Source organism: Triturus cristatus, chromosome 12 (assembly GCF_964204655.1).
Source record: "Triturus cristatus chromosome 12, aTriCri1.1, whole genome shotgun sequence".
NCBI lineage: Eukaryota > Metazoa > Chordata > Amphibia > Caudata > Salamandridae > Triturus > Triturus cristatus.
The window spans coordinates 274558847-274577629 of record NC_140595.1 but is presented as its reverse complement, the minus strand read 5'-3'; the positions used below and the strand labels follow the sequence as shown (position 1 = coordinate 274577629).

Sequence of the window (18783 nt, the reverse complement as noted above, 5' to 3'; positions counted from 1 at the left end):
ACAAGAGTCGCGCTTTTATCATATTCTTTCCTTCCAAAATGGCATCCACTGCACCGACATCTGGTTCCACAGCCTCCCCGGCGCCACTTCCAGCAGCAACTGCACCCGGTGTACTGATCGGACCAGTGGTGCGGGTACACCCAGTGGTGTTAGCTTCAATCGTTGACAGCTACGAGAGACGGAATGAGGGAGCCGCCCGCGTGATCGGGACTTTGTTAGGTGAGGAGGCTGGAAAAGTGATGTCTGCCGCACTCATGGAGCCACTAGGAGTATGGGTCCGTAACAATTTACCGACGTGGCCATGTTTAAGTCAGGCACGTGAAACACTCTTCATCGATGACAATGGGAGTATATTTCATAGCCGTGTTAGGTTCTGGGAACGATAGGAGGCCTTTTAAGAAAATAAATAAAGGGCCTAAGGAAACCGAAAAGCCCAGCACACATGGTTGACCTCAGCTACCAAGTTTTTAGAATGCATATGTGTTGCATTTCATTGATTTTAACGTGCCTGTTATGTGACTGCCACTTATTGCCAATCGTGTGACATTTTAAAACGTCTGTGGGAGGGGTGCTGATGCTAACGTTCTAATTGTCACCACTTTTCTTTGTAGTCTCTCACTGGCACCTACGTCCATCTGCATATCTAACGCACACCTCCTCCTCTTTTTGAATCTTTCCTTATGCATTTACCACACACCCTACCACCCACTGCCTATCTTCTTACTTTCACACTATTTTCCTTTAAGTTGGCACTGTCAATTTCAGCAGCAGTGTTCCGCCTCTACACACTTTAAATTCTTCGTTCGTGGGCTAGTATTGGTTGAGCATGTAGTTTGAACAGCCTATGCCCCCCCCCCCCCTCCGCCAAAGACCCTCTCTCTCATTGCCTTCAGCCTGAACTCCAGAGCTCTCAGTTCTTGCACACCCACAAAGAGCCTGAAGATATCCAGGCACCTAGAGACGACTGATTTCATAGTCTAAGCTATAAAAGCATCACATCACATCGCATCTAAAAGTGAAATGTAGACTGGGTCCTAGACTGCACCACTAACATGGATTACCGTAAGGCAGCGGTTCCCAAACTTGTGGTTACCGCAAGCTAATTTTTGGCTTGTCTTGAAATTCCAGGCAATTAATAAAGATGCCTTGAAATTCTGTATTTTTCTTGTCTTGTTTGCTTCTGTTCAAAGACAGAGGTCACCTATGTCTTCTGACAAATTGCTGCTTATTTTTTCAACCTGGGGTTTATTTTGCAGCGAAAGCAAGAAAAGCAAAGTGAAATAAGTGATAGTCTTGCCCTATGGGATAAAGGCAATGTCGAAGGATGTCCTTATTATTTTTGTAATGTACAGCGAAACGTAAATACCTGTAAAAATGAACTGCACACATAGCAACAAGCATTTGCAATCCAATAGGTCTCGCATTTATGCGAGTTTGAGCTATTGACATTGCAAATGACAATGCCTTTTATTTATGTTTTAAAAACGAAAATAAAATGCATTGTCATTTGCAATGTCAATAGCTCAAACTCTCGTAAATGCGAGACCTATTGCATTGCACATGCTTCTTTAGAATTGGGGTGCTGCCATTAATGTTATACCACTGAAGTCATAGGGGTTGTGTATGAATCAAGCATCATACAGAAAACAAATATGCAGCAAATGTGCCATGCCCATTCAGCAGGAGAGTGGTGAGGCTGTGCAATGTAGCTGCTTGTGCTTTCTGAGCACTGGTGAGATAGCACACTGTCATTTGCAGATAACAGATTTTCTGTTGAAATGGCCTCTACATTTGCATAGGCATGCAGTTTTACTGGTAAAAATATATAGCAAAGAAAAACTAGCGTGCATGGATATCAGGCTTCCGTGAATATTTATAATTTTTGCATCACCAAGTAAAGAATCTCCGTTTTCTTTTGATCCTACTTTAAATCTCTGTTTCCATCATAATTCAGAATTACAAAAAAGAGCTTTATTTTTGTTGTCTTAATCACTGATCTAATTAGAAATGTGTACAGTTCATTTCCCGATATTTAAATGTTGTGTGTTAGCGAACAGCTGTCATGCTCCTGCCTTTCCTTCCGTTTCCTGTACCCCAGAAGGATTGTCACCTAGATCACTTTTAGCAAACCCTGCATCAAGTGTGACGAGAGAAAAAAAAAGTTTACATTTGCTCCTTTACCTCCTGAACTCCAGCATGATTATTTCTGTGGGTGCTGCAGGACCCCTACTTAAAGTACCCAAATCAGTACATGCAGCAGACTTCACGCCCTCACGTGCCCCCCCTCACTGTGATGTGCATCTCCTTCTGGCACCACTGGATGAAGCTGGAGACGTTGTCCTGCGCCTGGAAGGTTCCCGGCTGGGCCACTCTGTTGACCCTCACGTGGGCTCGCGGCATAAAAATCTAGAGAAACAGATAGTGGACGTTCCTTTGATTTCTTACAATAGGGGTCAAACTATCAGATCACTATTAAGTACTAGCTATCCAAAACATAAACCTATGGACAACTGGTTATCTCAAAGATGTATGGGTTTCTATAAATGTGGCGGCTGTAGGGTTTGTGATAAGGCCATGGACAAAAAGAAAGAATTCATACATCCTATGGGTAGACGTTTCACGATCAGACAAATGATCAACTACAATAGTAAATTTGTTGTATACATGCTTAAATGCAACAAATTTTATATAGGCAGTACGATCCGGCCATTAAAAGAACTGATTAGTGAACATGGACGAGCCATCAAATACAAGGATACGAGATCTCCTACTGCAGTACCCATAAATGAATGTAATGCACAAAACACACATAAAACATTTACCTTTTGTGGGATTGAGAAGATCGAGATGGACCCCAGGGGTGGTAATAGAGCGCTACGTTTGAGACGTAGAGAGGCAATGTGGATTATGAAAATGAGAACAGTCGACCACGGCCTCAATTTAGATCATGAGCTACACTATTTTTTGGGTGATTGAAGACATTCATATATCTCTGTCGTATGTAGCGATTCATTGAATTTAGGATGTTATTTATATATCAAACTAGAAGTTGCATTATACTTATACAACCCATGATACACATTTACCTATCTCTGTCGTATTTAGTGATTTATTGAATTTAGTATGTTATTTTTTATATGTAATCAGGCTGAAATTGTACTATGCCTATACAATACATGACATATTAGCAGCTTGCCCTTATATAGAGACTACTATACAACCAACCATTATTAATTGAATTTGGATTGAAACTTTTGAGTAATATGTTATAGTAAAATGTGATGTCTCTTATGTCTACCAGACAGTATATGACTTATTCTGATGTACTGTATTTTGTTGTCTGTTTATATATTCCTTAGACTATATATTTCTGTATAGTGATAAATACACCTTTATTCTATGCCTTGCATTGCTATAAATTCCCGTATAGTGATGCATTCACCTTTTTTATGTATTGCATTGTTCACACTATTCCATGATGTTGTATATCTTCAGATCTTTGGAGGGTGCTTGCCCGATTTGGCTTTACCTTCTCTTAGATGACCACGCTGCTGAAACAGTGATGATCCAACATCACTTAGATTCAAATATCAAAGGTTTAAGGACACAATGATTATCTCACTCTGACATAAGGATATAGTTGTGACGTCTAATTCCTTTCTTTCACAATTTCATTCACTTAATAATTGATTCTGGGTGAGTAGTGAATTCGTTTTTTATTGTATCACCACAATTTTAGAATAATATTTGGGGACTGACATATCTGTCGCACACATGTTTATTGTAGAAACACATCGTATATTGGATGCATTGATGGCGTTTTTATTGAAGAAGAGAGACTTATTGATTATAGGGTGAGCGATATGGGCTCACTAGTTCTATATGGATACTTATAGCGTCACTTGCGTGGTTCTCTCGTTCGCATCATTGTGAGAATCGAATATATGGCACTCACTTTGCCACGTGCTTTTCTTGCCCGCATTGGAATGATTTTCTAATGTGGAGTAACGAACTCTGTTATTTGGTCGTTGTCTATAGATTTTAATTGTATCTATTTTTTGGAGCTGTTTACTAGACAGACATATCGCACTCTATACTTCCATCATGGCCCCCATGTTAGGTTTGAGTCATACGTGATAACAGAGGTTAGCGGTATAGACTTGACAGTGAACCGGATTTAAATGGATCGTATCTCCGGTTCATGTTACTCCGCGGCCGTATTGGGGACGGAGAGTCGGACGTATACTCATGTCGCAGCATGAAAGGTAGGGGTCTGACCATGGGTTATGGACTGTCGAGATTTTATATGAAGTTAGGATCTTACTGGAGATATGCTAAGCCCCATCTTTGTTTACAGAGGTTCATTGAAGCTGGATAATACAGAAGTCGCGATAACAACAACATTGTGAGTTGCTTTCACGCTTGACATAAGCAATTTTATGTATTGAATGCCAGTATGTATGAATAGTATTGTAATTGGATCTTGGGACTGATTTTTTTCATTAGATACGAGAAGCGATATATTACTACGTATGAATAGTATTATAATTGGATCTTGTGATTGATTTTTCATTAGATGCGAGAATTAGAGAACGGGCATATTCCAGCCCTACGGCTTACTCAACCATTCTATCTCTGAATCAGGATGTTTTAGAATGTTTCTTGTTCTTGACTCTAACTACATAGCGGTCACTGTTTGATATCATATCGCCAATATCAGATATGCTGGGCATTTTTATACCTTATATAATCCTGTGGTCAAAGATTATTGTATTAATGATGCATAGCACATTTGCCTTGGGGTATGTAGATTATACTCTAATTTGGCACACTGATAGTAGGCTTACTACTTGATTTTCCCCTGGTATAGGGATTCATTCTGTTGCCACATTGGGGCTGAGAGATAGGAGTATGTATTAATGCACGTGGCTCAATATTAGAGATGATATATGATCTTTGATAGGTGCTTTGTGACAAGACAGGACGGATTAGATTTGGTGCTCTCCGGTCTGATGTTTACATTAGATCACTTTATACTATCAATTGAATTCCATTTGGTTGCTATCATGCAATGATAGGTCTGGTTTTGGCCTTATGCTAGATCTTTATTACAGATGTACAAGACACGATCTCTCAAGACGGACATACCATATTCCCTGCCCTGGTGGCCGGGACGGAATTATAACCGGTCTCAAGGTAGTTATATGATCTTATAACTTCCTTTTGCACTTGTGATTACTATTTGGAGTGATAATTTACCAATTCATTTGCTCCTTCGCCATTTTAGGCTGAAATCTTCATCTATCTATACCGGTTAGGTACGTGTCATATTGAATCGTAGTTGCATAGTGACACCATTTAAATAATTCGAATGTGCACCATCACCACCAACCTTTGCATGTTCACCTTCACAATACTGGTGCAAATCGGGGATTAAGGTTTGGAGCACTGGTTTCTCACTGTCATGGAGACTCATGGTGATTCTCACAGACTTTCTTCACACTCTGTATCAGCAATGTGGGTCTGTTTCTAATTCTTCAGCACCCACCAAGTTGTTTGGATTTTGTTTACTGTTTTGGTATATTTATTTCTGTAATTTATGGTGGGCTCCACTTGTATCTCACTCTGTTTCTTCAGAGATGTATACATTACACGCAAGTTTTATATTCTTCCAGCCCTGAGGAAGTCCCGGGCGACGAAACACGTGTTGGCTGGACCAACGGAAGAAAGAGAAAAATTAAAAATTCAACAACTATGAAACTGTTCTGTGTATATTGTCTGATGATGATAATCAGCATGTGATATGATAGCTGTGCTCGGGTTCGGGAATTAATATTGTGTGTGATCCCTAGGGATTACGAATTGGGAGGGGTGGGTGACCCCTCTTCCCTTGAGCACCTACAAGAGAGTTTACACCAACTAAAGTACTGGAAAGGGAAAGCACCATTACCAACCAGGGACTTATCCATTCATTGTGACATAATCAGAATTGGTACCGCAAGTAAAAGGTATAAAAAAAGTACCATTAATAATGCAGTTCATAGATAATTTTAAGCCAAAAAAGTAAGAAATAACATGGTAAATGCAAACAAATATAGAAAATTCCCAGCTGTTTTCTATGCTTACATAAAGACATTTAAATGTTGTATGCTGATACAGACAATTCATAAAATAAATGAGCTGTAATTGCAATGAGCTGTAATTGGAATGAGACCTAAAGGTACATTAGTGTGTAGCATGACGGTGCAGATAACAAATTGAAAAAGTGTCTAGCTATTGTGACAATACAAGTATAATGACCTGCAAGGGCCGAGTTGGGTCGTATATGCAGGGCCCTCTGCCCATGTCTACTAGCTTGACACACCTCAAAGTGCCTTAGATGCTATTACTGTTTTCTCCTGGTGGGAGTGATGGGTCGATTGAAAAGTGACACATGCTGTGAATGATCTGGGGCGTTGTTTGTTAGTAATAAGGTATAAACAATCTTAATCTGCTGCCGTGTATGGATAGCAAATTTTTATGATTAGTGCAAGAATAAAAAAGGGGATGGATAAAAGGATTATAGTCTGAAATTGTACCTTGTGCTAAAGTTAAAAGAGCAGATTGTTTAATATAGGAAAAGTACGAATTAAAAACTGGCAAATCTCGGTGCAGCCACCAGGCTGAGGGGAGATATTAAGGGGATGGAAAGGAGAGTTTCAGCACAAAGTAATGGGCAGTTATTTTTTATATGATGGTGACAACGCTGTCCTGGGTTGATCTACCTAGGCCTACAACTGCTACTTTTTCAGTGTTACTACGTATTTCACCTTAACTCCTAATCATGGAAAAGCAGGTGCCTGCTTTCTCTTGATTGCTTTGCCTACAGATATTTATTTCAAGTTCTTACATTGGGCTTACGTGCCACCTTTTGGCTCCTTTTGAGAGCGTTTTGCCACTAGTGTAATCTGTGAATCCTTTGTGACTCTGGACCAGGTATGTTTGAATAAGCTTATGTTTTTGTTGTTGTTCCTGTACATTTGTTCCCCTTCCTTGAATATGGGAAATATTTATACAATATAGTGCATATATTTTTTTTTTTTGTAAGATCGGTGTGTTGGGTCTAGTCGGTGGGTTTCACTTTTATCTAAGCATGGTCGAAGAAAGGGTCATGTCCCTGTTTATATTGGAAATGGGGTCATTTGCAACATGGACCTGCTCTAAGTCTGAGATTTGTTTTCAGTGTTTCCTGGGTTTGTGGTAGTAAAATTTGATTTTGATTGGATAGTCCAGGATATTTCCTTTCCTCAGAAAAGAGAACGTCTTGCGGACCTGCTGCCTGAGATTGAAGTACCTTGTGATGCACCTGTTTGGGTACTGTCTGTTTATTTTCATTGAAAATCAATTGTAGAAGGTTACTGCTGCGAGCTCAAGTACCTGAAGAACAAACTCAACATTGTTTGAGGAATTGGAGACCCAACAGGAGCAAGTCTCCTGCATCTTAGAACTGCCCAATTACAAGACACGAAGAATGCCGTAAACAATACATTTTCTCATTTTCACCTTACACATGACATGGATAATACTCCAAACATTGAAATGAGATTGCTTGTCTCTGTCTGTCTAGTCTAGTCTAGTACTTGGTTCTCAAAAGTCGGTCCTGGAAGGCCGGATCCATGCCAGATTTGTACCATATCTCTATTGTGATAAATGTAGTTAATTTAATATTTTGCATGGATTCTGCCCTCCAGGACCAACTTTGGAGAACCCTGTGCTAGTGTGTTCCTGCTTGCCAGACCCGTAAAACGCACCTTTTGAGGGCTAAAGCTTTGCTTTACTAATGCTCAGTACAAATGATTAGTAGAGTGATAAAGACAGATAAAACTGAAGCATTGTTGTGCCCACACACCAAAAATATCCACTGTTAAGAAGTGAACACCCAGGCACAAACCAGATAAGGCTAGAGGAGCTGAATACTGGCTTGTAGTATTGAGTTTAAGGGTTGGAGAAATATGCAAGGTAATCAGTAGACAGTGTGTTTTGTTACTTTACAAAGTGATGTATACTATATAATATATTCTGTAGAAACTTTAATCGGATTACTATAGTTGAAACGAAATAACGTTATCCAGGTCCAATTTATATAAATGGTTTGAGGCTTGATGTGCTCGCTGGGGATAGGTTTAATATTTAGTTACCAACATATTCTTTTTTCAGTGTCAAAGGAGGTTAAGTTTACATGAATTGAAAAGACCAGATGAGAGGTGGTTCATACAGAAAAATCAGAAAAGGAGGTTGGATGAAATAATTGCTCTTGCCCCTGTAGCTTTTTGAGCCGTTTTCAACCCGTGCTTATTCTTTTAGTTTATATATAAAAACATAGCTCGAACAGTGTATTGCGAGAGGTTGTTTCTTTGGGCGTTATTGGCATCACTAGAGTCCCACCCACTGAGTACACACGGAGCTTAAAGTCTTAGTAGCGAGGAGATTTTACATATTTCTAAACAGCATGCTTATTGCATTGTTCTGTGTGTGATTGTAAGGGTTATGTTGTTGGGCAACACACTAGAATCCTATCTTTTTTTAAATTTAATCTTATTGCTGGGCGTCCTCCTTAACGCTTCTTTTCCTATAATTAGTTTGCAGCCCTCTGGTTGTGTTATTCATTGAGATTTCTATAGCAATGTCTCCAGGGATAATCACTAGTTTCTCTGGGTTAATTGCATTGTCCATTGACACATCGTGGGCGTTTTACTTGTGCATTTCCACACAGGTCTGGAAATTACATTGACCAAGGGCAAAAAGTGTGTTTGATTAGTGTTGAGGAAGCATTGTGTGCACAGTATGTTTATGTTTTGTTTTATCTGTAGGCAATGTGTGGCGCAAGGATGTGTAATTCCTATAGCCCGATGCCCAGGATATATTGTTTGAGGTCAAGTGCAACACGTTTTCATGTGTATATTTTCCTTGAGAGAAGTAGGCCCAACCCCCTGCAGCACAAACCAGTTAGCTGCCAGTTTGAAGTACCAAATTATGGATCAGGGGAGAGCACGGTCTGCATTTAAGGTAATATTTTTGTCTATATGTTAATGCTGTTCAAACTTGTATGTATGGTTCATTAATTGAAAGCTTTTATTATTGAGGTGAGCACTCTAAGTAAATCTTGTACGCTCTGACTGCACTATTGATGGAGGTTCCAGTATAAAAATGTGTACTCACGTTTTCAAAGTTTAGCAATATGAGGCTATGTATAATGCTCCCAGAATGCTCTCTGATTTGATGCAAATATTTGCAGAAGCTTGAAAGCAAGATTGATGATTCTTTGCTTTCAAAATAAAATGTTCATAAAAAATGAAAGCAGGAAAAAAAACATTTTGCTAAACCACAGTAAAATTTTAGGTACCATTTCTTTGCAGCAACATTTACTAATGTGTTGATGCATGCTAGTATTTGCCAAAAATATTCATAATGGAAAATCAGTGTAACCAGTTTCAATAAGATTATTGGAAACAAAAATTAACAAGCATTGGCAAAGCAGACAGGTCTGAAACTGGTGGTCAGCTTTTTAGTTTTGTCAATTTGTGACTTTTGTCATGGTTTTTGTAAAACCTTATTGGTGTGTGAGTTGCCGGGCCCTCACCATTATAACAAACATCAGCAAAAGTTGTTTTTGGTCTCCTAAAGCACACACTGCCACAGTAGTTACTGGCACTGAACAACACTACTTAGTGTGCCGATATGCTGCTTGTGAAAGAGCAGAACGCTGTCATTCACAGTGAAGCCAGACGATACGGAGACAGAATTTTAATCAACTCAAAAGGTCATGGTCAACGCCAGACCAAATTAAGGGCCTAATTATTAAAGAAAGTCCTAAAAGTGCACCCATGGTATATGTCTTTGCATTAAGTGCAGCTATACAGCTTTCGTGAATTCCCAAGAATTTACTGAGCTAGGACAAATAGTACTCCTCGAAAATATGTGAACTGCATTTTAGCATAAGCAAATATGCATGTGTAGATTTGCTCATGCGAAAAGCTGAGTGTTTGCAAGTTCACTTTCCATCCAACCACATTTTTCCCAACTCTGGAAGAAGGTTTACGTCTGCCGTGGTCAGGAGTAAATTGCCAACCTTTCTCAGTATGGGAACAGCTTAGAGAAGAGTTGTTGAAAACCATTAAAACATGCAAATTAGTATGTTTGCACAGACTCAAAAGGACATTCTAACCCTGTAACTATTGCTTACCACTCCCTTCAGCTCCAGTATGTAGATCTGTGGAAACGTGGCAACATAAGGGGATTGCAAGTATTCAAACACTACCATTGCATGAGCCCTGCCTTAATCAGAGAGGCTTTATCAGAGCTCTCATGTAATGAGATTGCTGCCCTAATTTGTCGTTTCACTACATGGGACCAAAGGGACAAGTGGATTTTGTTAGACGACGAGTAGATTTATGAAGCAATCTGCCCCATGGACAAGTAGATATTTTATTAAATTCCACACCCCTGTGTGGCGTGAATGTTTTAAAGTCTTGTTCTTTGATCTGGCTGATCTTGAAAGTATCGAGTTGCTCAGTGATCAGCATTGTGACTGTCAGCGCTGAGCCTTGATATTATGGTCTATTATTGTGGTTGTTTAATGATGCAGTGATGCACAGTTTATGTAGCTGGTGACTCTTGATTTATGAGTGGGATTGTCAACAAGTTTGAGAGTGGAGTGGCAAGAGGTACTTTGGACCATATGCCTAAAGGGGTAATTAAAGCTATAATGTGCATTTGTTGTGTTTAGAGAGACAGTTGACACTGGTTTGGCCATGGGTACTTGTGTGGTTGTGATTCATTCTTTGTGGAGGTCATTGGATTCTTTGGGGATCTCAGGAAAGTGCAAACTGAAGGTGGGAGTATGCATTATGGAAACTTAGGCCATCATAATGGTTTCTCTGCTACCTCTGCAGATAGATGCCAGTGCCAGAGTTAACACGACTGGCTGCTATCTCCCAGTGAGTTTATTAGGATTTAGAATTATTCTCCCCAGAATGGAAAGTCGCAACAAAACCTTGATATGCATTCCCAAAGCATTTTCTTAAAACTTCTTGTAGCCAGGGCATGCCAAGAGGTTACTTTTTCCTTCCTGTAACAAAAGTTTCTACAGATTAAAAACAGATATTAGAATAAAAAGCCTTCCAATAAAAATACCAGCCATGCCGGTCTAGATGCCTCTTTCGGAAGCCTAATCTTTCCTCATAAGAATAGACCATGGTGACACAGTGGCATTGCAAGAACCATAAGACGTTTGGTAAACCGAAGAAGCAAAATTACTTTTGAAAGACAGTGTTTTGAATTGATAGTGCTTCTTTCCCACTGTGTCGCTTAAATTTGTGTTCCTATCATGGAGTTGCAGAAATGCTGACCTTTTAAGGTCTGTGGTGATCATTTTGCCACATCTTAGTTCACTAAGTGTTATTGTCTTATTGTCACCATTTTGATAAGCTCCTTTTTGATTGACATATGAAATGCTCAGACTCTAGTGAGGCGGCTTATCTATCTACAAGGAAATGTCTGGAATATAATTATTTTATTATGATAAAAGTGTTCTACTCTCTTTACTGTAGTTCTTTTGTTTTACAGTATCTTATTCAGGTTATTCTATCCTTCTATAGAATGTTGATGTGTTGCCTTGTTGTTGAGTTCTGACATTCAAATGGTAATGAGAGCTGTTGGGGCTGGATGTGTCTTCGCCTAGCTCTCCTGTCTGCTGTGTAGCTTTTCTACAATAAATTCCAGTTCAACCCACCGCTGACTACGAGTATATTACTACAATTTATGGCGACGATCCTGTCCTGCTACACAGCAACACGCTGAACTCTGCGTGCAGCACTAATCACCATTGGTGGCTATCGCCCTGAATCCTTCTTCATCTTGTGGTAAGACTCTTCCTCTTTCTTCATTTTTCACACCGATGCCTTCGGCTTACCCAAGATTGGAACCGGCACTTCTCAAAAACTGTCCTTTATCTCTCGGCATTTCTGGAGATTTGGTACGGAGCGAGCGTCATTTAAAAAAAAAAAACGGACTTGTTAAACTTGCTCAATTTTTATTTTATAAAATTTTTTTTTGTCCCCGTACTTATTGTTCTCGATTTTTCTGCTGCTGTTTGCATCGGCAAGGACAAAAACAGATCTCGCGCTTCCTGAGACGTTTACTCTGTCCTGCACATGCGCATTAGGATCTTGTTTGGTAGCCAAGCAACGCTCTGTCTGCACTCCTCCGCAACAGTAGGCCCAACTCTGCCTGACTGTACGCGCAAGGTAGCAACGCACGCAACTGTAGCCTAGCAACGCTTTATCTGCACTCCTGCGCAACAGTAGGCCCAACTCTGCCTGACTGTACGCGCAAGGTATCAACTCGCGCTACTTTTCGCCCTACGCTTGTAACCTGACAACTGCTTCTCGATCCAGTCAGCTGATTTGCACGATCGGCACGTCTTTCTACTTTGCCTGCAACGCTTGTAACCTGGCAAATGATTTTAGATCCAGTCAGCCGATTTCGACGATCGGCACGTCCTTATTCTGTTATGGTGTGAGCCACTCTGCGGTGATTCACACACCTTTTTAAAAAATATTCACCTGCTGAATCCATCTGTTTTAGTGAATTACGGTGATTCAGACACCTTTTCAGAAACTCTGCAGTGATCCTTATCTGATATATTATTATTGAATCCTGTTATAGCGAATTACGGTGATTCGCACACCTTTCTTCAAAAATAGTTTTTATGTGCGACTTATCTAAACTTATCCGACAGTGATTCGCACACCAACATCTTTCACGTCAAATTGCTTTTGGTAAATGGTTGTAATCACACTGTGACTTTATTTAATGTTTTATTTTGAAACATAATTTTACACTGTCTTATTTTTCTTCACAGCATTGCATTCTCTATTCTTTGTCATCTACATTATTTTTCTTTTCTTTTACTATCTCCTTCATTTCGCAATTATGCAATCTGTAACTCCCCCTCCCTCTTTCTTGGAATCTCCTGGAGAACCTTCTGTTCGATGGGAAATCTGGTTTGATGCTTTCCAGACGTATTTGGGAGCAATTGGTGCATTAAGGTTTAGCAATGAACGCAAGAAATGGTTACTCCTCTGTTCGCTTGGATTTGAAGGTCGCTCTATCTATAAACATCTTCCTGAAATTGTTCACGTACCAGAGGATGTTGTTGATGATTATCCAGATACTATCTTAAAACCACATTTGACAAACAACCCAGTTTGATTGTTCTCCGTCATAAAACTTTTAAAAGACAACAGTGCGAAAACGAAGATGTATACTCTTACATTTCTGTGTTACGTAGGCTTGCTGCAGTTTGTCAATTTGATGTCTTCACAGACCAATTGATCTGTGACCAATTTGTTTGTCATTGTAGAGATAAACAGATTCTCTTGCAAATCCTTCTCTTGATGAAACTGTCAAAATTGCCAAGAGCATTGAAACTTCACAATTATCTTTAAAGGAGTTGAAGGAGAAATCTACGGATCCAGTTAGTGTAGTCGTCTCTAATGTTAAAGGGAAGACAAACGACAATAAATCCTCTACTTCAAGAGGCAATACACACAAGTACGCTAACCCCGGTAAGAGTACATCGGATTCTCAACACATTAAGCAAATGTGTTATCGTTGTGGGAATCCCCCTCACCTTAAAGGTGCAAAGTGTCCTGGAGCGAACGTAACATGTAATTACTGCAAAAAAATTAGGCACTTTGCAAAAGTCTGCATGAAACGTAAATATCCTAGAAGATCTGTTGCTTGTGTTATAGAATCTGATCCTGAAGTTGTTTCTATTGTTACTTTGACACATGAATCGGTGTCCAGTGTTGATGAATCGAGTGAATGTGTAGATCCCATTGCTGAAATTATTGTGGGAGGGAAATCACTTAATCTTCTCGTCAAATCAGGCGCCAAGATTACGATGACAACTCATGAACTTTTTTTCAAAACATGGGGAGAAAGACCACTTGAGCCTCCCGATCGTCCTCCAGTTTCATATGAGGGACGGAAGATTGATCTCCTCGTTTTTTTAAAAGATGTTTTGGTTTTTAGAAACAGGAAAATAACTGGGTAAATGTACGTTGCAGTAAAGGGTCTTAATATTTTAGGATGGTACCATCAGGGTCTCTTCAAGATGGTCCTTAGACCTGGCACTTCTAAGCAAATTCTTGTAGTATCGGATCAACATTTGTGCCAGTGGAGTAAACGCTTTCCATCTGTTTTTGGAGGGGGATTAGGAACCATAAAAGGTTTCAAGCATAACATTTTAGTAAAAGATGGAGCCCTTCCAATCAAGCATAAGTTGAGAGGTGTACCTTTCAGCGTGAGAGACGATCTAGACCGAGAACTCAAGGAAATCTGGATCGACTCTCACCCATTACGTAAAATTTGTGACCTATTTGCAAGCGTCGGAGGGTCTAGATTTTTTTTCAAAGCTGGACCTAGCAAGCGCATACCATCAGATTGAGCTTGAACCTGAATCTCGCCCTCTCACAGTTTTTGTGTCACCCTTAGGGACTTTTCAGTATAAACGAATGCCCTTTGGCCTTGCCTCTGCGGTTTCAGTCTTTCAACGTGTCATGCAGAGTATGTTAGGTGGCATTGTGCGTGTGCTTGTTTTCCAAGACGACGTGTTGATACATTCCAAAGATATCTCAACTCCCAATTCTTAGCTTGAAAAGGTTCTAGAAATCTTCAAGGATCATGGTGTTGTTGTTAAACCTGAAAAATGCATGTTTCTCACTGAATAAATTGAGTACCTAGGTCACTTAATTTCGGGTGAAGGGATCAAACCCAGGCACGGGCTGCTCGAAACCATTACTCAAGCTCCCGCTCCATCTGATAAGAGTGGTGTCAAGTCTCTGCTTGGTCTCTTGGAGTTTTATTCGAAGTTTGTCCCAAACTATGCCCATCAGTTCCCTACTGTGCAAGGGTTTAACGTTGGAGTGGTCACATGAATGCGAGTCTGCTCTGCAGTATGTAAAGAGTTCTCTTCCTAACAGCTGTGCCATCAAACCTTATGACCCGGATTTGGCCTCTTGCATTACTGTTGATGCTAGTCAAGTAGGGTTGGGGGCTGTTCTTACCCAAGACAGTTCTAGAGGAGAGAACACAATTGCATTTGCCTCCAGAGTTTTGAGAAATGGGGAGCTTCAGTACTCCGTTATCAAAAAAGAGTTGTTGTCTTGCTTGTGGGCCATCGAAAAGTTTCGACCTTATATTTGGGGTAGACGCTTCTTATTGAAGACTGATCATAAACTGCTAATTTCTATTCTTGGGGCTGGGACCAGTAAATGCTGCTCGCCTAGGATCCTTCGTATGGTATCTCGCCTCATGCAGTACCAGTTTGATGTTGCCCATATTTCTGGAGGCAGGAATCTCAGAGCAGATTATCTTTCACGTTTTCCTATTGACAATAACAAAGTTGGAAATTTTCCTGAGGACGTTGGGGAGGAAGATTCTGACGATTGTTTGGTAGCCTCACTTGACTTACCTGAGCATGGCATTGATACTGTTGACAGTTGGGTTAAAGCCCTTGCTGAGGGTGAGATCTTACAAGTCTGTGGGTTTGTTAGTTCAGGTTGGCCCAGAGAACGTGCGCTTCCTCATTGTATACAGCCATTTTGGAAGGTAGAATCAGAAATTTCATTGGAAGATGGCGTGTTATTAAGAGGTGACAAGCTCATTGCTTCTCAGAGTCTTAGGAAAAACATTATTGTCAGAGCACACGAGGGTCATTTGCGGACATGTCACTTGGTGGATATCAAATTCTTTTGGTGGCCCGCGATGGACAGTGATATCAATGATCTGGTTGACTCCTATTCCATCTGTAAGTCTTCTGACCAAGGTTTAAAATTTTCCACTCCTCCTCTTTTGCCCCTTGAGTGCCCCTCTAAATCATGGTCCAAAGTAGGTTTGGACGTTATGGGACCTTTGGAGATTTTACCTAAAGGGTGTCGTTTTGTCTTAGTTTTAATTGATTATGCTTCAAAATGGCCCAAAATGAAGCTTGTTGAGGAAGCCTCTACGAATAACATCATTTTGTTTCTGAAAGATGTATTCTTGAGGGAGGGGTTTCCTGAAACCATGGTGTCTGATAATGGTTCTCAATTCACAAGTGGTAAATTTGAACTCTTCTTAAAATCATGCAACATTCAACACGTTACAAGTTCACTTTATCATCCTCAGTCCAATGGACTTGTTGAACGCATGAACAGGGTTGTGGGGGACTGTATTAAGTGGACCAGGTCTTGTAAGTGTGATATCATTAATTCACTTAATAGTATGCTGTGGTTCTACAGGACCACTCCCCACTCCACAACCAAAGTCTCTCCCTTTGACTTATTAAGGGGATGAAAGCCCAACACTAGCTTTAAGCCTGCATGGGTGAACAAGTGGATCAAGTTCCTGATATTGACAGTCTTATGCTTCTAGTTAGAGAAAATGTTTCTAATTCCCAGTCCAAACAGAAGTCATGGTTTGACAAAAAGAAAGGTGTCAAAACTGTACCTTTAGTTGTTGGAGATCTTGTTCGTGTAAAGTCACATTTTCATGTAAAGAAAGGTGAGAGCAAGTTTGGTTCTCCCATTTCTGTCACTAGGTTGGGTAGGAACTCTGCAAGTTGAAGGGGGAAAGTGGTGGAATTTTGGGAAAATTGTGAAGGTTAAGAATGTTAACTCCATTCCTTCTCCTTTGCCTCTTAGTCCTGAGAAAGTTCTACCCTCGGGAATGTCTCTTAGGAGGAGTTCAAGATCTAAAATTATCCCTAAGAGATACTGTATTTGAAATGTTTTGTTTTCCTGTTCTTAGGCTTTACTGCACTTGTTTTGTTTTAAGGTTTATATTTTATGCTTTCTTATGATACTTTTATCCTCTGTGTTTTCCTTCTTAGTTTTATGTTTTCTGTTCTTTGCATTTTTCATTATTTTCCTTTGTTTTATACATTATTCTTTTTACTATTGTACTTTTGTATTACAGCATTTTACTGTTTCATATTATTATAGAGAAAGGAGGATATGTTATACTCTCTTTACTGTAGTACCTTTGTGTTATAGCATCTTACTGTTCCAGGTTATTCTATCCTTCTATAGAATGTTGATGAGTTGCCTTGTTGAGTTCTGACATTCAAATGGTAATGAGAGCTGTTGGGGCTGGATGTGTCGTCTTCACCTAGCTCTCCTGTCTGCTGTGTAGCTTTTCTACAATAAATTCCAGTTCAACCCACTGCTGACTAAGAGTCTATTACTACAAAGAGGTAGTCCGTCTACCCTTTCTTCAAAAAGGAGTCCTTTTTAGGTCTCGCCTGACCCAGCGCATGCACTGGTCTGGCAAGACATTTTGTGAGGGCTCCAAAAAGTGCTACCAGGCCAGCCTAGAGATACAATGCATGTGCGCGGGCACGCGCGCTGCGCTTTACAGTGATTACTTTCACGGCCGCTTTGATCGCGATCACTTTCGCGCTTGTTTCTTAATTTTCCAGGTTCTTTTGTTGCCCCAAATCTTTTCTTGATTCTTCCATCGTGGTTTTTCTTTTGCGCTCAGTTTCCCTTTATGCTCCATATTTATTCCTTTGACTTTAATGCAGCTTTCTGTGAGATCCTGTCCACTCTTGATATCGTTACCATGGTCCCTATGTTACTGCCAACCCATGGTGGTTGTCTCCTTTCTCTTCTTCCCCTCTTTCTAGCCCTGCTACCCCTCACATGCACTGCTCACTGCCCCTTCTCTCTGATTCTCGCCTTGCTTCCCTTATATTTGTCACTTGCTGTCTCTCCCCTAGTCCCTGCCTTCCCCTCTATCCTTGCGCACCCACACCTTCTTTCTCATGCACTGCCTGTGAATCATCTCTCTCTCTTTATCCCTCCCGGGCCTTTATCTCTGTCCCTCTCAGACCAGCACCGGTTCCTGTCCTGACAGAACATGCCCCGCCTATTTTGTCACTGATTCCTCTTTCCCTCACGAGCGCGACACTTTTTCACTCCCTCCCCCTTGCTCACTCTCCAATATGCCGTGGCTTCTTGTTCTCTGTTCGCAAGGTGGAAAAAGGCCGCGCCTGGAGTTATTCAGTTTGCGGCACGTACGTTAAGTGCAAGCAACAACACGCACGGAGGCCGCACAATATCGCGTGCTTCCCAGTTCCAAGGTCGTCAGCTTGCGGCTGCCTCTCTGTTTTGCCATTCTTGCCATCTGTACTGTTGCATGTCTGTCAGACCACAGGCATGTTCATGCCCTCTGAGCAAGGGCTGCGTCTGTTGCTTCTCTGCCTAGCGGCTGTTCATACTGTCTCCTAATGAGTTATGCTTTCCGAGCAATAATCCCCTGGCCTAGGCGTGGCCTTTTTCTGAACGCCTGCACTTTTTCTTATGCGAGCCCACACAAATCCATGTCTAATTTCTAAGCATTGAAACCATTTTCACATCCTATTTTCGTGTTTTCGTTAAGTGTCCCCTTGCCAGATTTAACGTTATAACACCGTACAAGATGGAGCAGTGCTTAATTTGTAAAATATGAAGTGCCAGGGCTCTGACCAGGAGGCCACTACAGCTTGCACCACCCGTCGTCCCTGTCACCGCTGCCAAAACAACTGACCATCTCTCTCGCATCAGAATGCGACAGTTCAGATTATTCCAGGTCCCTAAAGCTACAGCAATGGCTGGGGAGGCAGGTATTAGTAATGTTTGAATGTATATTGTATTCCTAAACACTGTTATACTGCTAATCTCTAAATTACATGAGCAGCGCCACCTTGTGGCAGACTGC

The 18783-nt window shown here is 40.7% G+C and overlaps 1 protein-coding gene across 1 annotated transcript in view; it reads left to right on the top strand.

Annotated features, from left to right (window-relative positions):
* The first annotated feature begins 29 nt into the window (after positions 1-29).
* EIF3F (eukaryotic translation initiation factor 3 subunit F) overlaps positions 30-18783 on the top strand; it is a 112490-nt gene continuing 93736 nt past the window's right edge. The window contains exon 1 of the mRNA XM_085637409.1: positions 30-219. Within this exon, the coding sequence (XP_085493535.1) occupies positions 39-219 (181 nt within the window). The 5' untranslated portion in view covers positions 30-38. The remainder of the gene's footprint in view (positions 220-18783) is intronic.